This window comes from Haemorhous mexicanus, chromosome 6 (assembly GCF_027477595.1).
Source record: "Haemorhous mexicanus isolate bHaeMex1 chromosome 6, bHaeMex1.pri, whole genome shotgun sequence".
NCBI lineage: Eukaryota > Metazoa > Chordata > Aves > Passeriformes > Fringillidae > Haemorhous > Haemorhous mexicanus.
This window is the reverse complement of record NC_082346.1, coordinates 21,100,176-21,125,837: the sequence shown is the minus strand read 5'-3', so window position 1 is coordinate 21,125,837 and position 25,662 is coordinate 21,100,176. Positions and strand designations below refer to the sequence as shown.

The 25,662-nt window shown below is 41.5% G+C and overlaps 1 protein-coding gene across 2 annotated transcripts in view; it reads right to left on the bottom strand.

Moving 5' to 3' along the window:
• LRP5 (LDL receptor related protein 5) overlaps window positions 1-25,662 on the bottom strand; it is a 126,706-nt gene that overhangs the window by 26,464 nt on the left and 74,580 nt on the right. For both annotated transcript variants that reach the window (XM_059849193.1, XM_059849194.1), the window contains exon 8: window positions 53-269. In XM_059849193.1, coding sequence (XP_059705176.1) covers window positions 53-269 — 217 coding nt within the window. The remainder of the gene's footprint in view (window positions 1-52; window positions 270-25,662) is intronic.

Here is a 25,662-nt window from a genome sequence, read left to right as displayed (position 1 = left end):
GCAAGGCCATATAAAGACTCCTACAGACCCATGCTCTGTTGCCCATGCTTACCAAATGCCTTGGTGACACTCGTTGCCTTAAGGCCCATTAAATCTGGCAGCTGATCAATAATGATGTCTCTGCTGGCCTTTATCTTGTGAACTCTTTCAATGCTTCTTCTCTGCCAGTCAGTCCAGTAGATGTAGTCCCCCAGCAGTGTGAACCCAAATATATGTGGAAGCTTGTCTTCTAAGAGGGTTTTCCTCATTGTTCCATCAACATTTATGACCTGTGGGATGGCCAAAAAAAAAAAAAAAAAGGAAAAAAAAATTCTTCTCTAATGTGGGTACAATTAAAACAGCAATATCAATTGTGATTTGAATAGCTACTGCTATGCAAGTAGCTCTTGATATTCCCAGCATGTCCTTCCCATGATCTGTGATTGAGATTCTAAATAGCCTCCTCTTTGGCATTATTTGGAAATTGTTTATTCAGACTCATATTAAACCTGTACCTTGTAGGTGACCATGCTCCCTTCACCGTGTAGTGCTTCTATTGTCTTGTGAGTTAAGGATCTAACTTTAAAATTCTAAGTGTTTGAGCAGTAATTACTTTTTATTACACAGATTTATCACACAAGTATGTGTAACTCTATTATAGTGCAATATTAAACCATTAAATGCCTAAATTCTGGCAGTCAAAATCAACCCTCACTTTTACTACAATTTTAATACAGTTGTAAGGCTCTGTTCATATACAATAAACAGCAGAAGCATCTAAAATTATTTTTTTAACATGACCAATGACAATTACCACATCTTTCTAAACTAGCATGTAAATTTCAGTACATTCATGCATACATTTCAGTAAGTTTATTTTAAATCCAAATAAATTTAAGAATGAAATCTCTACTTTAAAACCTTACAATACAGATTTGTGAAAACAGTATGCATTTTGATTTGACTGGCCATAAATAAAAGTAATTTCCCCAAGCTGAGCCTGTTTTGCCTATGACAAATAACTACCTATGACTGCTGAGTGATCTCTCCCTGTCCTTATCTTGATCCACAAGCCTTTCATTGCATTTTCTCTCCCGTGTCCTGCCGGGGAGAGGAGTGGCACAGCTGCTTTGGTGGGCACCTGGCATCCAGCCAGGGCCAACCCACACGAGGGACATGTGCTGGATTTTCCAGCCAAACAGCAGAGGTGAGCAGTCAGCTACTGCTACAGCTGTACCCACCTATGCCCTGCACAAAAATCACCCCTATAACAGCACTGAATTTGAACAGAGGCTACAATGTACACCCCTGGACTCCTTCCAGACAAAAAGCCTCCTGCTGGAGACAGTTAAAAATAACACTGGCATTCCTGCAAACTAAGTTCCAAGGGAGCTTTGTATCTGCCCATCAACTTACTTGATGGAGTAGCAGAGACTGAAGATTAATATCTTTTTATTCTGTTAAGCCAAATAGAGTACATTAAAAAGAAAAAAAAAAAAAAAAAGCTGCATCGGTGGTTAAAAGCCAAATGGTTCTGCAATTATGTCAGTACATCATGTCCAGGCAAACCCCAAATGCTCCCTTATTTAGAACACTATCAGTCCCACAGGCAATACTGCAGGTTCAAAAGTTCGTCACACATGCTCAGGTGCTGGAGCCAAACTGGTGCCACACGTGGTAAACAGGACAGCATCTCCCTTACAACAGTGCATCAGCAGGATGAGGATGAAGCTTCCACATTTCCATCTACTTTTACAGAAATGGACAGCAGAAGTATAATTCAAACACTAGAGCTGCTGACTGGAATGTACAAGGGAAGACTGAATCCAAGGATGCAGACACATGTATTGAAGCCCATGCACATCTGTGGATGTTGCAGACAGCACCAAGCTGCTGAACTTCAGGAATCTCATGAGGTTCAACAAGGCCAAGTGCAAGATGCTGCACCTGGGTCAGGGCAAACCCTGGTGTTGACACAGGCTGGAGTCTGATGGGCTGGAAAGCAGCCCTGCTGAAGATGTGGGCATGCTGGTCTCCATGGGCCAGCCATGTGTGCTCATGGCCCAGAAAATCACTCACATCCTGGGCTGGATCCAAAGCAGCATGGCCAGCAGTAGAGAGAGGTGATTGTCCCCCTCTACTCTGCTCTGGGGTCCCAGTAGAAGAGAGACTGAGAGCCAGTTCAGGAGAGGGCCACAAAAATCATCAGGAGGCTGCAAGACTTCTGCTCATTAATGAAGAAAGGCTGAGGGAGTTGGTGTTACTCAGCCTGGGGAAGAGAAGAGAGATCTTACTGGTGAGACCTTACTGCAGCACTCCCAAATTATACATTGTTCAACATATTTGGGAAAGGAGGTCCAAAATGTGGAATCAGTCAGCAATAAAATGTTTAATAGCTTGTATTGTGGTTAAGAAAATGATGGAGTAAATGTTTGCTGTCTCCCTCTCACAAACATTCCTCTCCAACACCATGGGCAGATCACCTACAAATCCAAGCAGGCTTCCCTTGGATGCAGAAAGAGCAGCTCTGACTTGGAGGATTTTCCTGTGCTGAGAGCAGTCGAGCCCTCTAAGTGGTAGCTACTTCATGGCAACAAGCAGGAAATGCTAACTCTCCCCGTGAGATGAAATCAGAGTAGGAGCCAGGGCAAAGCTTGAACAGGGAGGTGTCACGTGCAGGTCAATGCAGGTACATGTACACAGCCTTTACTTCAAATTTTGCTGCCACCAATCTTCCCAGAAATACAGCTCCACTCTTTGAAGCATGAGGATTCAGAGTAAAAATCTACAAACAGGCCTCACCATATGGCCAAAAACACAACTCCTGCTATTAAATCAGCACTTCCCATTTCTTCAAAGGGACTGGAATAATCCCGTAAGATCTTTACCCTCTCATTTCCAAATTCAAACATCTTCTCAACTCAGACCACTAGAAGTCTGTGGAAATAGCACATCATGTAAATATTTACCATGTTGTTCTTCTGCTGGTGATATTGGGATTGCAGGAATCTTTATAATGTACATGTACAACATGGAGGAAAGACAAGAAAAGATAACAAAGTACCATATTAACTCATCTTTTAATATCTGACAACTAAGATCTGCTGACTGCAGACAAAAAGGAAGACTTTAAGGTGCAATCCTTATAATTTAGCACAAATTGACTAGAATAGGCTTTACTCTACTCAGGGTTTTCTTTCCTTCTCTGTAAGTGATAAATGGATCTCAAAGGATAAATGAAACACTAAATGTGTTGTGCTTTACACATGAAACACTGAAAGCTCCCCTTGAACAGCGTCACTCACTGAAAGCCCCTGATTAGTCTCAAGACTTCAATGACAAATGTCCTAATGAGGCCTTGCCAAGCTCAGCTAAAATCTGTTGTGGGCAAAGTGAAATCAACATCAAACGCCTTAATGAACTGAATTACACAAAAAACACAAGAGGGTGGCAAGGTGTGATTTTTTTTTTAGATGCTACTGCAATGTATGCAAAATGATTTTACAAATATTTCTAAATATAACACTCAAAAGCTCTTGGCTCTTTGAAGAAGATTAAAGTAAAACAATGCAATTAAATTCTACACATCAGCATGATTCATGTAGTCAAGCTGTATTTCAGGTGCATCCATGAAAAAGACAGCTATTCAGCATAGATACAGGACATCTTTTGACAGAACAACAAAGAGACCTCTAAGACCTTACCCCTCTATTTCAGTCACTAAGATAAAACAAAATTTATTTGATTGCTAAAGACAAAGGTGCAGTCAAATGGAAATCAGTTCTTGGGCTGAGCTAAATCACGATGTGGGCAGACATAGCAGGTTGGCAACAGTAAAATGACGTGACTGGCATATCCAGGAGACTCAGGTGTTGGGCTTGTAGCTCTGTGAGTCTCACAGATCTTGTGGAAAGCTGCACTTTGGCTGTGAGGGTGCCTGAGAACTGGAACATGTTGCTCAAGGAGATTGTGGAATCTCCACTGTTGGAGCAAGTCTAAAGTGATCTGGTCATGGCCCTGAGCATCCACCTCCAGGTGACCCTGCTTGAGCAGGGCTTGGGCCAGCTGAGCTCCAGAGGTCCCTTCCAACCTCAACCTTCTCTGAATGGCTCCTAAGGATTTTCACCAGCAGACTCTGGAATGGCACCTCAAGTGAACATACCCAGCCTTCTCTAGCTCAAGAAAGAACTTGTGAGACAGATCAGGTAGGTAGCGTGGAAAAGAAAATAGGATGGCCAGCAGGGAAAGAAAAAGACAAAGAAAAATGGAATGACATGGAAAACTCCTATGGGTAAAGAAGCCTGCCCCAAGAAGAGAAGAGTGAAGCAGCTGTGAGCAGTCTATACCACAGTCTATATTCAGCTGCGTGTATGCCATTCATTAATATTTCCAACAGCTGAAACACAGCCACCTTTCATCAATGCTTTGGGATAAAAGGGAACACTTTTTTTTTTTTTAAAGGTCTGAAGGGGCTTAATGTCAGGCATGTATTGGCAGATACTGGCAAGCAGAGAAGGGAATAACATTCAAGCAAACAGTACCAGAACCCATACATCAAAAGAGAAGAGATGGAAGGACAACAGACATATCTGGTCATTTTCCACAAAGATGGGCTGCTTGAGTCTCTTAGCAAGCTGTTGCCTCAAACAATTGAGTATACTCAAGAATTTGTAAAGCAGTTCCTCATGGTTGTCCAGAGTTCTCTCCCCCTTGACAATATTTTGGCTACCTGGTAAAAGCTGCCTCATAAACAACACTCATCAGGTTTCTATTGCTACTATATTTCATGGATTGGTCCTACATGTACTATTGTGGCTCTTCTTTCAGACAAGTTTTGATGATGGCATAGATTTATATCATTATTTTCTGAATTCTTACATTGTTTGGTTGGTTGCAGCTCCAAACTATCATCACCCACCTGCATCCAGAGCAAGCTATGAACCCAGAGAACACAGAGAATGAATCCCTACAATACTGTGAGTGCAACATCCCTGTTGAGCTGTGAATAACCATCTGTTGTTTGCAAATACACAGTGACCCATCACCACCCTTTTCTCTCATATTCTTTTCCTTTCTTTCAGAGACATTTCTCACTTGTCATTTTACCTTGCTGAAGACACAGCATCTCAACATACTTCCCTATGGCTACACAGATGGGCCATATTTTTACTCATAATACAAAGGCCACTTTGAGATGCTCAGCAAAGAGAATTTTCTTTCCAAAGAGGATCACTGAATGTCAATACCCTTTTTTTTTTGTTTTGTTTTTACAATCTCCCTTCAGAAGTACCTTTGCAGTCTCCTAGAGAAAACCACAGCAGTGGGGGTAAACCATCCCTGATGCTTGGCTCTCTCTTGAAGCTGTGGTGGTGGCCTGCCTGGGCTGTCAGGGCAGATGTGCCAGTCCTTAGACAGGCAAAGCAAAGTAGGTGGTGTGAAATATCAAATTATAGCCATTGGTAAAAGAGCCCACACTCAAACATTTTTCTGACAGTCTTAGAAAATTCTCTATAATCTAGAAATGTCAGCTTCTTGACAGAATAGGCTAAAACTTTGCTCCAAAGGAAACAACTCCAACATATTTTCTTTATTACTTTGTTCTGACTCATGCAAAATAAAATCTACACTTATAAATGAATGTAAGATAGTTAAATAATGACTTGTTAATAACCCACAAACCAACCCAAGCACCTACTAAGATGACAAATGGAACAGAATATAAATCTACAGAATAAAAAGTGGTAGTTTATTTGTTTATATTATTCCCATTTTCTCTGGGAATAATATAAACAAAACGTATTCTTATCCTTGTGCTCATATAATCACCATGTGAAGCAGTTATTTATTTGCAGTGTTGATCTGTTCCCATTTTTCCATAAGAAATCACCATCACACCTAGTGTTCTCTTAGGACTTCACAACATTTTTTATTTCCAGAGAGAGCACTGCATTTTCAGACAGACTTTCCAAAATATGAGCACATGAAACAGGCTCTAGCAGACACTGACAGATGGATGAACTCCTTGTTGGAAAGGCTGTGTTAACAAGATTGTGATTTTGAACCTGCTTATGTTTTATAAGCCTCTTCTAGGAGTAGCTAATGTTCTCCATGAGTTACATCAGCCTGACATTTCCAGAACTTTTTTCTGCTTACAGGATATCAGAGGATTAAGGGTGCAGCTGGTCAGTTCTGTAACTTACCTCTCATAGGCAGGAACACGATCACGTACTTAAAAACTACTTATAAGGGGAAAAAGCTAAAAACAAAAATAATTTATGGCAACTAGTGGCTAGCCCCTAAAGCATGCAGAAACCACTGAATTAGTATTCCAGTTTTATTTTTTAGGTAGAAGCTGATTATTTAACGCACCTGAGGAAAATTTTACCTTCTGTAAATACGTTTTCATTCTCAAATTCTGACCACTGTGAGTTTAAAGGGGCATGCAACAACTCTGAACCTTAGCTAACACCCATTATGAAAACAATATGCCTTTCCAACTTCTAGATAACTAATCTGGGAAAGGTGAAGAAGAATTTAAACTTTTCACAGGAATATTTTTAAAACTCATGTATCTTAATTTTTCTCTCCTGATTTCCCATTTCTTCCAAGGGACTGGAATAACCCAGTAACATCATATTTCCATATTCAAACATTTTCTCAACTCAATAGAGCACTAGAAGTCTCTGGAAATAGCACATCATGTAGATATTTACCACGTTGTTCTTCTGCTGGTTATATTGGGACTGCAAGGACGTCCATAATGTACATGTACAACATGGAGGAAAGGCATGAAAAGAAATACAATGAGCTTGAGATGAAAAAAAATTTGTGGTAAACTTTTGAGTCCAAAAAACCAATCAGCATTTTCAGCAGCCAACTGGAATTTCTTAAAAAGCCAAAAGGATGCCAAAAATAGCAGATACAATAGAGCTTGACATAGAAAGTGGCACCAATACTGGTCAATCTTTCCAAAGGAAAAAACCTGAATCCTGTCCAATGTCACCATGCTTAACATTACCTTGCAATGAAATATAAAGATAAATGTAGTATGTACTACTGCTATTTTAGTTCTTTTTGTTTCCTTATCCCAAAATAGGTGGATTTTAGTGGTTTAAAAAAACCAATGAGAGGTTCCTGAACAATTGATTGAGAAACACTGGTCGAGTGATGCCCCCTCCAGAGGCCTTACAATGCAAGGTCTCCTGCAGTCAGCCTCTGTCCAGAGAAAACTGAGATCCAGCTGCTGGTGTTTTGTCCAGCACAGTGGGACCTCTTGCTCAGAACTCAACTTCTTAGCATTGCCCTGGAGAATCATAACACATTCTTTTTCTCAGCCTCACCACAGTGCAATTATCTGAAGTCACTTGCAGCTCTTCACACCGTGCTATGCACCTACAGTGCTTCAAAGAGCACAGCACTGATCCCTCATGCCCTAAGTCACCACAAGTCTCATGCACAGGAATTCCCCTGGAAGCCAAAGGTTAAACAATAGACCCTAGATCAGCTGGTACGTCCATTTATGGCACTACACCTGGAAGAATGGATGCTTTTATCCCCATTTAACAACCTATCAGCAGAAAAACCAGGATTCAGTTTTAAAGAGGTGGGGGATGAGAAATCTACATTTAAAAAGAATTAATTAATGGCAGTATTTCCCTCCCTGAAGGACAGCAGAACTGAAAACCTGCTACTACAGGAGACTGTATTTACAAGAGAAGGACAATGAAACATCAGTAACTGAAAACAAGAACATTTTCACTGTTTTGGGTTGGAGGGCTTGTTTTTTCCAGGATGTTTATTTCTAAAGGAGTTCTTTCTGGAGCAGACAGGCAGCTGCTCCCATGGCAGCTCAGGCCAGATCAAAAGTGACGGAGTAGTAGATGAAACAATAAAGCATTTTATGTGAGCCACAAACACACTCCTCCAATGTGTATTTTAATATAGGTAAAGGGCAAATGCAGAAATGCTGCTATCTCCCAGGCTCCCAAACTATACAGATCAATTGTTGCCCTGCCATGTCAAGGGAAAGCCCCTGAGCTTAAAAATCATTGAGATATGAGAGAGCTATTCAGGTCAATAGCATATGCACACCCAGCTTCTCTTCTTCTACAGATACCTGGTTTGCTTCACTGCTGGAGTTAGAAACTAGGACCAGATGGACTCTGGCCTCAGCCCACATGCCCTTTTAAAGTTCTAACTCAGTAATTTAATAGGAAGTCCTGAAAGGAGCAAGAAGCAAAGCTTACTTAGAAAGAAAGGCCAGGAATGATCATCTGAGGAAAGTCTTTCCTACCTTCTGATACTAATCAGGAGGAGGAGAATCACCAAATTGGAATCCTCAAGGCCCCTGAGGTCAAATAGGATCTCAGCAGTACTGAGGCTCTTAAAGGAAAGAGAGGGATCACAGGAGATCACCAGCTACACCCACTGCTCCTTGCTGAGGTCTTACAAACATCTCTTCAAACAATACAGCTCTCAAGTGCAGGAGGAGAGAAAGCTTGAAGTGATTCATGCCAACCCAAAACTCACATTAACAGCACACAGAGTTTGCTTCTAGACTGGACATGACATTTCTGGTTCATAACACTTTCAATAGATAGAGAAATAGGAGGTGAAAAGGCCAAGCCAATGCTGTCCAACACTCCAGGCTTTGAAGGAACTCCACCAAATATGACATCCATATGCAGCTCTGAGCACAGAGCATCCAATGGATGCAACTTTCATCTGTTAAAGCAGCTCAAAATCACAGAATGTTAAGGGTTGGAACATAAAGACATAACTATGCACTTGTTCATGTCATTATCTTTATCTATGGCATAACACTGCTGATTTTATTTTTAAAGCAGTATAAAAATCACATATTCAAAATTAAACAAAACTACTTGCAGTCATGTTATCAGTCTACTTGCCAATACTTGTACAGAAAGTTTTCAATTCATCAGAAACACGTACTCAAGCTTTATTTAAAACTGATGGACCTTCTGACAACAAAAAAGCTTTAAGGAATCACTGGTAAGCTGCCTATAAGAACACACAAAAAATTCTAAAATTCTGCATGAAATTCCTGAAATCCTGAAGTAAGGCTTAAACAAAACAAACCACAACAAATTTTTAAAAAGCAGTTCATCTCAGTAACACAGAATGAAGGCAATGCAAACTTCTTAACTTTTTTCTCATTTCTCAAAGAATTAAAGACTATTCTCAGCTTGAAGAAGCCAGTGGCAGAAATGAAAGATGTAGGGTATTCACAGAAGTCTCCTCAGGAGTCAGATATCCAATATTAGAAATCGTATTCTCGTGGAAAATTAGTTTAAAGCGGTTTCTGTGAAAACAGTTACATAATCAAAGAATGTTTCCTCAAAATACTTTTGTGTAAAAAGAAAAAGGATTCTTAGGATTTTTCAGCCAAGAAAAACTGAAGCATGGTAATTCGAACAGTATTATTTCTTCTCAAGTTAGTACCTCTAGAAATGCGTATGAAGACTTCCAGCTCTCTTTGCTTGCTTCTCGAGGTGTATGTGAATACAAGAAACTGTTTCTCCTGGATCTCATTGCTACCAGTGCAACACTATTTGATTTCCAGCCTAGGAAAAAGCTCTTAAATTTGATTCTCGATTAAAAGCTACAAAAGTCAGTGTTGTTCCACAGGTATCTAAAAGAAGTGTTAAATCTTCTTTTCCCCAGGTGAATGCCTGGCTCCACTAGAGAAAACTGAAGCCAGCAGTAAAGATTTAAGATGCTCATTTGCCTCTCTTAACACAGCTGAGATTATAAATTTATTACACAATAGCCCAGCAACTTCATGATCATTTTCAGCCATTGGAAGAGACAGTTCAAGAACCTTTCCTACACATCAAACTTTGCAGCTTGTTCTCATTTCTTCCTCTGCCAGCACATGCCTTTCTGTGGCTGTACAGGCAGACAGACTAAGAATTTGAACTAAAACCTGAAACTTGTCCTGTCCTCTCTCAGATACAGTGCTGTGGGAATAAAGTCCAGGTGAAGCAAAGCAACCTAAGACTGAGCCACTCTGAAACACAAGAACGGGACATTCTTCTCCAGCGCTCCCGTTTCAGACTTCCAAAACAATTGAAAGGTGTAAACTGCTTAAAATGACAGAAATATGGTAAAGAACTACATCTATTGTCATTCATTCATTTATTTTTGTGGGTGTAATGCACACTACATTTTATGAATACAGGTAGCTTGATTACCCTTGGACACAGCATTCACGCAGAACTTGAGGCCCACAGAACTCTACTTTTCCAGGCAGCCTTTTCTGTGGCAAGGCCAATGACAATCTACACAGACTATCCAAATATCCTGCAGGGGGGGAGGAGCGATGCCAAGGCCCCTGCACGTGCTGGGTGCCACCCAGCTGGAAAGCAGCTTGGCAGAGAAGGATCTGGGGGTCCTGGTGGACACCAAGCTGAACATGTGCCCTTGCTGCAAGGAAGGTGATGGTATAACCTGGGCTGCATCAGGAGGAGTGCTGCCAGCAGGGCAAGGGAGCCAGTCCTCCTGTACTCAGCACTGATGAGGTTTCCCCTGGAGTACTGTGTCCAGTTCCACACTCCTCAGCACAAAAGAATGTGGATGTGCTGGTGTGAATACAGCAAAAGGCTACAAAGGTGATTAACCATCTCTCTTATGGAAAAAAAGCTGAAGGAGATGCATCTGTTTAGCCTGGAGAAGGCTCAGGGGGAAATCTCATGAATGTATATAAATACCTGCAGGAAAGGAGTCGAAAATGCAGAGCCACATCACTTCTCAGCAGTACCCAGCGACAGTACCCAGACTCAAACCCAGGTGATACCCTCTGAACCCATCAGGAAATACTTCCTCACTGTGAGACTGACCAAGCCACAGCACAGGTTGCCCAGGGAAGCTGTGGAGTCTCCATCCTTGGAGATACTCACAAGTTATGTGCTCTGGGCACCCAGTTCTGGGTGGCCCTGCTCAAGTGTGGGGGCTGGACGTGACCTCCAGAGGTCCCTTCCTGCATCAACCATTCTGGGATTCTGTGTGACTGCTGTTGAATGAAGCCCTTTCAAACTAAAATACAAGGAGATGAGGGCTTCCCACCTCCACTATTTGCACTCCAACTTGTACTCTGTAAATCCCTTCACGTTGTGGTCTCCAGCACATATGGAATCCATTGTGAACAGACAATCTGCCAGCTCTGGAAACAGCAACGCTGTTATAAAACAAGAAACTTCAACCCTGGTTTTGGCACAATTATGTTAGCAAGTCTCAAACATAACCATAAGAGGGAAAAAAAAAGCTCTTTTTTTTTTTTTTTTTTGGTTAAGATTAATATAATTAGATTAAGGAAAAAAGCTGCACCGTGGCAAATTACAGAACTTCTAATTTATTTTCCAGATTTTAAAAAAAAGTACTTCAGAACTTAGACTGACAGGGTAAACTTGGATTTCAGATATATTTCCAAGTGTTGTTTAAAGCTTATGAATAGTTAACAATGTAAAATTTCTGTCTGGTTTTGCTATCTAGAGGTAATTACTACTCCACAGGAGTAAAGTCTCCCACATGTAGCCTAAAGCTGCATCTTTCTAGATAGTCTTTGTAAGCACATTCTCGGTAAAAATAGGTGACAACACACTCTGAAATCTTGTTTCTCTTCATAGCCCCACAACTTTTCATACACTTGACAAAATATTTAATAGTGGAAGAGGAAAAGCATCTGCAGAATCATCAAAGATTACAGAAGACCTTTTGTCATATCTATGTGGTTTCATTCAATTAAAAACTTCGTTGGAACACATTAGAAAAATCTGAGGAATTGTTGTAGTTGGGCAAACCTGCATGCCACGTGTCAGACTAGCACAAGACTTCACACCAAGGATGTCCTGGATCTAAAAGTCATTTTGACACAGTAATGAAAAAAACTTCTTGACAACAATAGACTGTTACCAAAGAGAAAAACAAATATATTTCTTTCACTCACTATTACATGGGTTCAGGAAACTCTTGTGATCATAGTTTGAGACATGGGTATCAGACCCAGCTTTTGAAATATCAGGAGAAGAGACTACTAGTTAACAAATATTCCTCAGATACATTATTACCCTCCTCTTATTTATATCAATTTTAGGGAAGCACTTGCATACTTTAAATTTGCTCTTCCTAGAGCTTGTGGTTAATGAAAGCAAATGATTTAGCTGCCTTGTCATTGGAATTCTTGAAAAAGCACACGACTGGGGGGCAGGGGAGAGCTTCCCACCCAAAGCCATGGTTTCAGTGGCTCCCAGTGCCCTGTTCAGGGCACTCCTTATTTCCCCCGGGGTCTGCAGGCTCACGCACCTCTTCTATGAGTACACACATGGGCAATGCAGAAGTCCTGCTCCTTTAAGAGGTCACTTTTTACAATGGAATAAACAACAAAAAAAGAAGTGTAACATCACCTTTTGGTGTTGCAGTCACTGTCTTCTCTTTGCAAGCTGTACTAAATATTGGAGCACACTTTTTCGGTGCTGTGGTCAAGAAGCAGTCTACCTCAACATACCACAGCTAATATTCCACTCACTCCTAGAGCCAACTTTAAAGCAAAGCAGCTCATAAAAAGGCTAGACAGTCTATTTTAGCTACCTTCTGCCTTTTCGTTTAAGAAGTCTGCTGCAAGAGCACAGCAGATACTCAGAATGAGACACTGAGCTGCATTCATAGCTCCTGAGTATAAACCATTCCCTCCAGCCTCCCACTCAAGGGTCAAGTCAAACTCCAGAGAACAATGGCTGAGATCCAGGTCTTGAAAACATGGCACCTGCTGGGGTCTAGGTATTAAGCTGCCAGCACCAGCTAAAACATGATTGGGCTGTGGAGATTCCCTCTCTACCCTTTACCACAGACCTCTGCCAACCCTGCATTGTATTTAAGTAATTTCTCATTCAACAACTTCAGTAATTGCCAGTGATTTTATTTTCATTATAATCACCACCAGGTTTGCAGGCCTGCGAATGGACACAAATATTCAACTTCTTTTCTGAAGTTAGGTTTAGACTTTGGTTGAAATGGCAGGACCCCACACTTGTGAAGCATTCTAGTCCTGTTCCAAAAAGAGCTCAGCATTCCTGCTTTAGCTCCAGCTCTGCTTTCAGTCTTACACCTTGCATAGCACTCCTGGCTTTATGGAAAGCACAGAATGAAAGGCTGTGTTTCAGGGATGAGACTTGCCTCATCAAAAACCTGGTCCTTGGATTTCCACCTGCACATGTGTTTTTCTGCCTGCTCATGTTTTATTTTTATTCATAACTTGGTGAAAATATTTAATTTCTACATACCAATTCATCAGTTTCCCTTGTGCAGTATATCCCACTGAGGCACTCCCAGTGCCTTTACCACTGCTGACAGAGCAACGGCAATGGGGAGCTGCAAGCCAAAAACCACCTAACAGACTTCTACTCTGACACAGACTGAAAAACCAGCACTCTTTCAACTCTGAGAGTTAACTCCAATCACCTGACTTTTGGAAAGAGGAAGCAGACTTGTGAGTTCAGAAACAAATGATCTGTGGGCAGGCACAGGGCAATGGAAACCAGGGATTTAGTTCCAGAACAGAGAAAATACCTTGTCCTGGAGCTGCTCTGTGTCCCAGTGTGTCCTTCCCCACCGAGCAGAGAATTCTCAAAGCAGCTGTGAAGCATCAACCACCCCTGGGTAGTTCAATGCCACTGTCAGCAGTGGAGATGCACATTTTTTCTTTGTGCACATCTGGACTTAAGCACGAAGTTTTGCTGGTTTTAGACTCTATTTGAACATGGCACATGTGGTCACTGCTCAGAAATAGCTCAGGATGGGACCTGGAGGGTTTGCAGTGTCTGAGGGGGACCAGCAGATATGTGCTGCTTGTTTGGGGGAGAAAGGAAGATCTTTTTGCCAGTTTACTGCACAGCACCCAGTTAGAATGGTGGGATCTGACTGTGCTCACCTTGACTGCTGAGAGTCACGAGATCTTTCTCCTCTTCATCAAGTCACTGCTGACATGACCACAATCCACATTACACCCTCAACCAGAATAAAAAGATGAGTGAGGTATGGAGGAGCCAAAGCAGAACCAGAGTGGACAGATGCAAAAGTGGTCAACAAAAATGAGCCTACTAGTTTGGTTGGGGCAGAGCAGAAAGCAGCTGGAACACAGCCAACATTAAACATTTATTTAAAAAAAGCAATCAAGAGCCAAATCACTAATTGCACTTGCAGTGTTAACACTCATTTTCTCCAAGTGCCATCCCTCCTGATTCTACAAACTTCTGGAGACTCACAAAGCTTCTGTTTTACTCTGTGAGGAAGAAGAAGGATGACTTCTTCCTTTGTTCTTGCTACTGGCCACCTGCAAGACTGAACTAGTCTCTTCATTTCAGTGCTTGTGTCTCTTCTTTCCCCTTTTGTATTGTCTATTTAGCTATTTAGCTTTGGGGCTTTGTGGGTGGCTGCTTGTGTATTGTGCTAAGTTTGTGGGATTTTTGGGGTTGTTTTTGCTGTTTTTAAAAATTTTGGTGGTGGGGGGGATGTGTTGTAATTTTTATTTGGCACTTTACTTATATCTTCAGCTCTTGGGAGACACTGACTGGGACAGAAACTTGGCCTAAAATGAAATATAAATGTTTAAAGTTACTCTGGGTTTCAGAGAAATTCCAAAAATGTAACAGGAATCCCTGAAAGGCTTCAAAAATAAGGGCAAAAAGCAAGCTACAAAAAGTCATTTTAAGTCCCCATTTTTAAGCAGATCTTTAGGAAGAAGAGCTGTTACGTGCATGAGCCGAACTGCCTGGGGCAACGGGACAAACCCCAGGTCTGGGTTTAGTAACACTGGAACACCCACACACTGTGCTTTCAGGCTGTGACTGGCACCAGCAATCCAAATTTAAAATTAAAAAAAAAAAAATTCAAAATCCTCAATTTCTCCCTATCAGGAACTGTCTCATGAAAACACTCCTCAGGTAAGGGCTGAGGAGTTTCAGGCTCTGGCTCTATGCATGCATGTGCCTATGTATCCACACAGAGCTATATAAACATATATATGTATTTCTCTGTGTGTGCGTGTGTGTGCATGTGCGTGTTTCTAAGATGTTCTCAGAAATCCTGTTTCCTGTTGGAAGATTCAAAGACACCAATAACCCACCCATGGACAAATCAGTTTCATATTCTTTACTTCTCAAGCCAAATTTTCCTGGTGATACATAATGAGATTTTACATTCCTTGTGCTTCATTGACTAATTAGATCAATGCAGGCTACTCCCCCTGTCCCTCCCTTTTTGTAGTAGGGACTTTCATTGCCTGTAGCTACACAAGTGTGGTTGCTTTTGCCAAATACTTGGAGATACTGCTAATGGCTCCATTTGAACTCTGCATTGCTGCACATTAGTATGGAGGAGGGTGGGTTGTGTATTTTAATCCATACTGTGATTGCTTTGATGTTGTTTGTAATGAGGAATATGGGTTTATTTATACATATCAGAGCTGTTATAGGAATTTGTGCTTCCCAAAGGATTAGATTTCCACTATCAAACAAAATACAGTGTATACTTAGAAGAAGGGGGAGGCTAACTAGAGGTCAATTTTCCACTCACAATCTACAGTGCTTAGCCTGTCTCTCAGTTCTTTCCATCCACAGATCCAAACACTTTGCACAGAAAGCTATCAGTTATCCCCATGTTGCATGCAAGAAAATGGTCAGGACAGCACCACACACTGCTCTAGCTCACGTGGATGGTTAATGCAGCAGCAGTGAAGTCACAGGAGGCACTGCTGCCTCCAGATTGACACTGCCATGCACACACTTTAAAAAAAAAACCACACAGGAACTACCAAAAATAAGGATGTAAGTTTTACATCCTTGACAGACGGTGGATAAAAGGGTAGAAAGGATGAAGTTGAAGGGAAGGGTCAGCTGAACATGTTTTTAAAAAAGGAATACAAAATATTTAACCAAGGGACTATGTATGGCTCCTGTTACTCCTTATTCCAAACACTGAGACCACTAAACAGCAGCATTACTCTTTTCTCCCTTCAGAAGCTCAAAGTTAATGTACAAATTATTGCAATTATTTAATCTTGAAATTAGGCATTTATGCCAGAGGCAAAAATGAAACTGCATCTCCACAATATAGAAAAATGATAGCTCAGTGCTAGTCACCAGGGTCAAGTCCTTAGTACCCCAGATAGAAATAACTGTTCTGGAAAATAAAAACAAACTCACCTCTAAATGAAGTTTCTGACACAGCTCTCTCCCATGTAAATTTAAGCATAACTGTGCACCAGGTCTTGCTGTACAAAAGCCTGGAAAATAAACCTGTCTTGCTAAACTGAGTTTTGCTTCCAAGCTGCAGGGGCTTTTATCATTTCAGCTTCACAAACTCCTCTTAGTGTCATTTAACCATTTACTTTTAACATGAGGATCTTTTAAAGTTACACCATTTACAAGGGGAGAAGACCCTTTCAGAATACTCTGTGGACTCTCTAGAACTTCCTTTTCAGAGCAGATCTGCTGGGGGTATAGCTTTGTCTCTTTATATTTATTCAATACTAAGTTTTTACCAGTTTAGTTACTTAAAATATTCTGGTGGAAAGAAGCTATGAGGGTAAAAGTAGCGGGGAGAGAGAGCAATGGTGTGACAACACTCCAGATCTGGTAGCAAAGGCAATTTTACTGACCTCTCAGCACCCACACTGCAGAACTACGAGGGAAGGGGCTCACGGACAATGCCTGGAGAACCTGGATGCCCCTGGGTGCCAGCACTGTGCTCTGCACTCATGGGTGTGTGAGAAAGCCTTCTCCTCCACCCAGTGAGCAGCACATTCTAATCACTCACGAAAAAGCTCCTGCAATTGCTCCTTTATTTAGGGACTGCAAACACCACCTGAACAAAACCTCAGAGCATCTGCATCCTTCTCCCACCACCCAAGTGACCAGAGTGAAGTGGCACAGTGCCTCTCTGGAGCAGAGGGTAAGGACAGACAGACACCCCCCAGTCCCGTGTGCCTGGCACTGCCCCAGCTGAACACATAAAACACATTTTACCTGCTACAGAAAATGGCTCAAGGCCATGTCTGAGCCTGAGCTCCCAGCTCACTGGCAGCAAGGATGACAAGCCAGGTCACAGGGATGCACAGAGAACCCCGTGTGTCAGCAGAGGTACAGACTCATGGAGAACCTCTTCCCCTGGATTTATTAAACGTGGCTGAAAGCAAGAGAGAGCATCGAAACAGACCAAAATAATGCAATTTTTACCCCCAGATACCAAGTTGACTTAAAAGAACAGCATTTTTAACAAGCATCCCACACATCTATTGGAAATGTTTGGGGGTTTGAGCACAAGGACATGGGAGGAGGCAGCCACTGTGACTACAAAAATATCAGTTTCCTGTTTAAATCTGGGACTGTATTTAGACTTGATGGCTTATCGTCTGAGAAGTTCCTCTGGATATAGGGAAGGTTGGTTTGTTTGTTTATATTAAGGATAACACAGTTTCCTGACTTGGATCACAGTGTTTATATTTGCCAATTTCATGTCAATTGTGAGTAAAAAAAAAAAAAAAAATCAAGTAATTTGCTCAAAGACTGCCTGTGGTGAATTGGATGTACTGTGTTCAGTACATCCAATCCCAATTCTTTTCATAAAAGAATTGGCCATTTCCACACAAAAAATATTGCAAGTTTTGGAAATGCTTGGACTATGCAGCTGTTATGTAGTAAACTATTAGATACTTAGAGGAAATTCCTCTCAAAAAGGAAGCTGAAAGCTGGTTTGATCATAGATAGGAGACTTCCTGTGAACCTCCACCGCCTGTATCTTAATGCCTATGTCAGAGCTCCAACTCTATATTCAACACATGAAACTCTTTTTTATACCCTGACTGTGAACAGCTGGCACTGCCTACTCCACTGGTTCTCTAAGGAGATGTCAAAAGAAGCTGCAACATGGGCACAAAAGTAATTGCAAAAAGCTAGGGTGGAAACTTGAACCCATTTATTTGGAAAGACACCAAGGTGAGAAGTTGACAAGCGAGATGCTTTTGGCTTGCCTAGTACTCAGCTCTCCAAAGCAGAAGATAGCTGAGAACTTACTGAAATGAATTTCATTTCACTCTTTGCTGGGGTCTCTAATGGAAAAGCTCGAGTCAATTTACTTTAAATCACCAAGGCTGAAAAAGACAGTGGTCCTCAAGTTGATTCACCAATGGATTTGTGGCTCAAGAACTCAAAGACAAGCAAGGACCTGGATGTTATTGGAATAAACTGTTGGAGTCTCGTGTGCTGACACAAACCTGTCAGATGCTAACAGCATACAGATGCAAAGGGCCTCCTCATCCTCTTGTATAAATGCTTGTTTTGGCACAGAAAAACGTGCATTTATACCAAGTTTAATCTGGAGAAAAAGAAATTAACTCATAGCATGAGTATCCCATTCCACTTTGGAGATAAGACATGTTTAAGAAGTCTGTCTGCTGCTCCATCACTAAATGATTTGTGTTTTATTATCAATCTACAGCAGCAAATTATCTTTGACCTCAGCCATCTTCCACCTCCCAAGCCTCACTGTCAATCTTTAATCTTTCCAGAATCATTTGTTAATGTGTTTTCAACTTCTTTGTCAAGATGGGATATCCACCAACAAAACCAACTTCAACTTTGCACTGACAAAGCTGTCCTGGGCTACTGGGTGCTTTATTACAATCACAAATCCAAACTTTCAAAAGCCAGCAAATAGATGATGAACGCACAGACTGACATGACATTAATGTGTTCTTAAAAATGGTAACAGCCAGTACTGATTTTTATACATTGTAGCACAATCAACAGGTAACTGATAACAATGAAAAGGAAGGGAAGGAAAAAAAAAAAGGACAGCTGTCTTGTAGATCTCAGAAGTAGAAGAAAACAAAAACCATGGATGAGAAGCTCTGGGCCACACAGGGTGACATCAGGAGCACTGGTTCTGTGGAACACATGGGATTCCTCCTCCCTGTGGACTGCCTCCATAGGGGGAACAGACAGGAGACAGACAAGGTAGAACTGTCCCAAGGGTGTTATGGTCACACCAAAACAAAACCTCGCCATGCATAAGCACCATACAAAGTCCACAGGGCCACATTCCATAATGGCATGACCACAAAACGTCAAAGACAAGGAGAACACAAGTCACTTTTCTTGCCCGTAGGGCCATGCCAGTAGCAAAAGGCAAATGCTTCTACTGAGAACATTTTTGACATTTGGTCTGCGGCTGGATCCCGTAAGGTGGATTGCCAAGATCAGAAGATTAAAAGCATAAGTCAAATCATACAGAAGAAAGAGCAGAGGCCAAAGGAGAGGCTGTGGCACTCTGCAAAGACGCCTTAAATCTCATCTGCTGGCAACAGTAAGTTTGCATTTATGTAGCATTTCATAAACCTTAAATAAGTAAGGCTTTAACAAGCTGGAAAACACTCACCTTCTTCCACCACAGGGGCACAAGATGCTGAAACACTCAGCCAAAGGTCTTGCAGCAAGTCAGTACAAGTACCAGCTACTTTTGTCCCCTGGGGATCTACTTTATGCTGGAAGATTTCCCCAGTGCAGCCCTGCCAGAAACACCCACTAACAGAGGAACATCTCACGCTGAAGGAAGGAGTGATGGTGCTCTCAGGATAACACAAGTGCTCTGAGCAAATGACCTTCCTGGCCCTTGCACAGGCTGAGGGACACAACTCCTTCCACACTCCTAACCTGCCCAGCTCCTAGACCTGGCCCAAGACCCAAATCCCAGCAGTTCACTTCATGTCTCAATTCAATAATCTGTGAAGTTAAGCAGGGAACATCACTGCCCCTCACAAGAGCTCTTCAGCTTTGCAGAACTGGGTGGTACAAACTTTAATCCTTCTCTAAATGGGAAGCACTTATGTTTCACTGCCTCACAAGACGCTCTCAAAAGTTGCTGCAAAATCCAGTCTCTCCCTAGGGGAACAAATCCAAGGCTGGACTTTATTAAACCTCTGCTAAACACAACCAGCCTATAAGAAAAAAACAACAAAACCAAACCCCAAACCCAGGAGTCTTGCAATTACTCCTCTGGGAGTGTCCTCAGAAAGTTCTGGTTCTGACCTTTGCCACCTCCAAGATTCCCCATGGAATCTGGCATTAATCACTAAGGTAATGTCACACCTTAGGCTGGTCTTTCTATTTTTAAGTAGGAATTCAGCAGGGCAATGTCATTTCTTATAATTTTCTTCTAGTTTGGACTAGCAGAAATTTCCAAAGCACAGCACAGCCTTCAAGAGTAACTTCCAATCTAAGCATAAATTCACAGGCACAAGATTTCCCAGCTGCAATGGTTTCTACACAAGCTGTCCAGGCAGTGACAAGCTGGGTGTTGAAAATTTGCTTAAGTTGACATTATTTTTGTGAGAGCTGTGCAAACAAACCCAAACAATTCTCTTTTTAATGCTCATGACAAATATTTCATTTGCATTTTATCAAAGACACATTTTTGTGCTTTCAGTCCAGGTCCTGCTTCGTGTTGCTACATGCAGAGAGTACTGGCTCCACATTCAGCTGCTGGTTGCAGCTTCTCTTTAAACCATTTTTACTGATTTGATTTAATAATATGGCATCCATTAATATTCTGGTCTGACAACAGACTTGGGTAGTTCTATTATTCCCAGTGAGGATGAACCTGCACCAGAAACTCGGGTGTTCAGAAAGAGTTATACAGTTAGAAAAAGGTATATGTAGATTAGAACAAGGTATATGTAGATTATCCTGTGCTGCCTTATGACAAGACCAATTACCAGTGGAAAGCACAGAACTGCCTTTCAAAAGAGAAACACAACTGCTTTCCCTTCCAACCAAAAAACCTGACACCTGCCAAATCACCAATTCATCCAATGGTTCCCAGATGTCCCTCTCAACACCATTTAAGAACATGGGGTCCAGGTAAATTCATACACTGCTGCACACTGAGGTCCCTCTAGTGGCACTGAATGTCACCCACCCACATGCCACCGGCAACGTGGATGACACCTACACTGCCACACAGATGCACAGCTGCCACTTCTATGCTGTGCTGACAGGAACAGGACCACCCACCAGGGAGGACAGCAAATGACAGGGAATATTCCTTCCTAACCCCAGATCCTTCTGAGTCTGCCCACACATACAAGGCACATCGAGTACCCCCTAATAAAGGATTTTCTGTATCACCTCAGACAACAGTGCCCTGCCTCCAGATGTGGCCAAGGTGAACAGGTCTTCTTGGTCACACACAAGGCACAGAACCCTCCTGACTCCTACAGGAACACAGCTGGAGCCATGGGAGCTAACAATACTGCTACCTCACAGGTCTTCAGACTGAAGAAAAGTAAAGCAAAGACAAAACCAAAGGAACACAAAGGGATTCAGTAAAAACAGTGTTAAAATAAAAGAAACATTTTGATTTATAGCTTACCTCACTGGAAAAAGCAATTACATCACTTTTCTCGTTCACAGGTAGCAGAGAATTTGGTTGAGACAAACAGCCATGGTTTCTGGGTTAAGAAACACTCACAAATGAGAGCAGAGAGGACCAGAAGGTCAATTAGAGAACTGACCATCCACATGGTTTGAGCACAATTGGTTAAACCCTTGTAACTGCTAAGGGAAGTGAGACCTGAAACCAAACCAGACCTTTCATCACAAACATTGGTGAAATTGAGGCATGGAGTTTGTCAGTTCTGATTATCTGATAAAACAAAGATCCACTCTGAGATGTTCTCAAGAGGCATGGGGTTTGAGTGGGGACTTTGCCCGTGCAGAACTGAGTTAACTGCTGGGGCCTTTACCAGATGGACAGGCTACAGGAATGGAAGGGGACAGCAGGGCAGCTGGCCCCAACCTCACTGCTTGAACCAGCCTGGTAAGGAGGAACCTCAGGGAAGAGGAACAAAAGCCAGTTCTACTCTCCTAGAGACAGATCTCACCTGACTTTTCTCCAAGGACACAGCTCTTGTGACAAAGGCCTCTCCAGAGCTTCACCTGCTAGGTGACAGCATTGAGGTTTTCAAAATAAGACAAAAATATCAAAATATTTGACAAAAAGGAGGCCAGTTTTACATCAGAGGCATCTACCTAGGTTCTAATGATGTCCTTCCTGGAAAGTTTCATCTAGCTTTAAATTTCCCAAAAAAGTTTGATATTTTAACAAGGAATAAAACCAGATCCATAACTAGGAAAAAAATGCACTTTGTCCTTGCCACCCATTTTACAAATCATGATGTTCTACTTTTAAACACATAAAATAATCTTACCAATAAATTTAAGAACACACGATCCAAAATTTCATATAACCATGAACTAGTGGGCAACATAATTAAAAATAAACCAATGCAATATTTAATCTAGGAAAAATGCATGATTTTTTTTATCTGGAAAGTAACTTTAAGTCAAGTGAAGAACTCAAAGGCAACTTAGATGAATAACTGGCAAAATATAACCTGAGCAATCACTTGTCTTTCTAAACTAAGAGCTCTGCTCAAAGGAATTTATAAAGGTAAAAAAACAATGATGAAATGATAAGGATCAAGAAGTCCCAACAGTTGGAATCAAGAGAAGGAAACTACCAACTTGACTACATTTCTCTGCAAAGTTTTTCATTTGTCCAGCTATGAAAAAACTCAACTGACATTGACCATCAGTTTTAGGCTAAGAAATTTACAATTTAGGAAACTACAAAGAAATTAAATATTGGAGAATCTCTTATCTCCTTAGTTTGGTTGGCAGCTGCTTAAAAACTGCTTTCCTGGTCTCACTGAAGAGCACACTTCTTTTTCTGCTTTTCCTCTCTTCTATTAGAAATGTGAACAGCTCTGACATACTGCTCCCCTTATTTCCTGTCTGCTGTTGCTCTCATTTTTACATTAGCACTAATGCAAAAACCACTGAAAACCATGCACAGGCTGGGCTTTAAAAAAACAAGGTATTTGTCAACCTTTTAATTCCTCGGTTAAACAAAGGAAGAGAAAAACCACTCACACAACTAGGTTTCCATAAGTAATGGAAAGAGCAATGCAAAGAAACTATAGACCCATTCTTTAAAAAACCATGAACAGAGAAAAGAAGACTGTGGAAAAGGCTGCCCTTGCTAGTTTTTGAAAGTAGAAGAAAAAGTGAAACAAAAGGTCTGAGGAGAAAATAAGAAGCAGCTTTCAAAATAACACCACACAAAACACCACTGTGTTAGGAGAAAAAAAAGGGGAAAGGGTGGAAGAAAAAAGGAGAGGAGTAAAAGGAAAAAAGGGGGGGGGAGAAAAAAGGGGTGAAAAAAAGAAAAAAAGCCAATCCAACATCTTGAGTGCTGGGATCTTTAACACTGCCAACTCACAAACCTGTCAAACATTTTCCTCCCATCTACTATGTGTCTTTCTTCAATACTACAGCCTTTCTGAAAAGGGGAGGCAAAAGAAAAATGATTGCACTACATTTACATAACTGCACAACACGGGAGATTTATCAGCATTTCATCACAGCCCAATCAGCCAAACAAATTGTCTGCAGAACTGCAACAGTAACCTACTGGAGCTCTTACCATCGGCAACATCACAAGTGTGTGGGTAGAATCAAATCTTTTATTATAAAAATCAATCACAATTCCCATTCTGTTCCTCGATCCCTTAAAAAAAAAAAAAAAGCCACAAAAACCTGAGTGCTGCTAATTTAGCCTTCCCACTAAAGAATGAATACCAGATAAAAAGGGAGCCGACAGCTGGCCCAGAGCCAAAAAGAAGGCTTTCAGGCACAAAAATTGCCCAGAACAATGTTCTGCACTCAGAATTTTTTTACATGCAACTCTGTACAGACATGACAGGCATATCTGGCAACATGGCTAAGAATATACATTTATGATGGAGTACACTGCCTTTTAAAAGGAGAAATAAATTAGAGATTAACGCCTTTTATGCAAGCTGCAAGGAGAAGAATTCCTGGAGCAATTCAATTCAGCCCAAGGAACAAGGCTTCTTTCAAAAAGTCACCCTTTAACTGGGAAGGGCGCTTCTTTGCAGGGAGTCTGAACTGAGAAATACGCAGCTCCTTGCTTTCTATTTATAGTCATTCAGGCAGTGAATAGCCTCATTCCAAATGCCACAAGGCATACTCACAACCTTTTATTCCAGAGACCTGATTTGTGTTTCATTTCAAAAAGTCCAGCCTGATGAGGGGGGAAGAAAAAAAAAACCACAGGAAAGAAAAAAAAACAGAGGGAGGGAGAAAAACGGTACACATCTTGCAACAGAAACACTTTTTCCCCCCAACTTTTCCTTTCTGAAGCTGGTGCTGGAGAGTGTGGAAAAGAGGGTGGGTTTTTATTTAGAAACTTCCCTATGGGAAGGGAAAGAAAGTGAGAGCTTTGGAAGTGGATGCACTTTTTACTCATTTAACACTGAATGCCAGTAGCCCTGCAATTTAAGCAAGTCTGGGGGAAGGAGAAAAAGGAGTGAGGGGTGAAAGCATTTCAATTACTTGGCTTTGAAGGACCCTTCTGAATGAGAAAGAGACAGAAAACACTTGTCAAATGCAAGTTCAAGTGAAAGCCACTTCTGCCAATGAAGTGTGCAGATGGCTGTGGGGGTTCCGCTGAACCCTAACTGGGCCTCTATTATGTCTTTATTGCTCACAAAAAGGCCAGGGTCACCTCCAGTTTAGAATAAGTTAGCATCCTTTCCCACAGAATGACTCTGGTCAATCAAGCCAAGCAAAGGAAGTCTTCCTTTGAGTGACTGCTATCCCATCAGTGCACTGAAGAATTTTTAGAAAGGATAAATAGACACAAAAAGCTTTGGTCTCATCCACACTACCGACATTTATCAGAAAAAGTTCCCACCACTGCAGGCAAGCTTGGGAGAACCAGGGTAGGCTGCTGGTGGCTGTCATGTGTGTCTGTTAGATTTCCCTCTCCTTAGGCCTGGATGATATGAGTCTAAAAATGGTACTGACAGCTTTCAAAATTTCACTAATAAGATGTGGCATGAAAAGCAAGTTCCACACCTTTATTTGCAGTGGGAGCTCTTCAGCAGCATGGGAACCTCACCGCGCCAGCCCAGCACGCCAAGTTTCCTGCTCCTTACAGCATCCACGTTCCATGAGCTTCACAAGCAAAAACTGCAGAAATTTGTGCTTCCAGGCACCTGTGGTACCACCACCTGCCCTCCCAGCGTTGCTCAAGACAATCCATCTGGAACATTCCAATATGATGTTCTGTGGTGTTGTGAAATACCATCACTAACGCGGATGGCCTTAAAAAAAATGACCCAACAAAGCTGAAGGCTGGAATTTGTGTTTGTGGCAAAAATATCTCTGTATTCTTCATTTAAGAAGTTCATACCTAAGGTCACTAAACACCAAGAAAGGGTTCAAACAAGAGCAGGGGAAGGACTTTTTTCTTAGTGAAAAGTGAGTTCCCAAACTATGGCGACAAACTGTGCATACTGGCACAACTGTCTTCAAAACACCAGAGAAACAAGTCTCTTCCAACACTGGTATAAGACATCATTCATGAGATCACAACTCCTAGGCAGCAAAAACCACCTTCCCTCTAGGTTAGAGGTAAGCTCTATGGAAATTCAGCATTTTTCTTGGGAAAATACAGAAGAAAGTAGGAAAATGAAATCATAAAAGGTAACAGTACTTAAAGGAAATCAGTCATAGCTATTGGCAA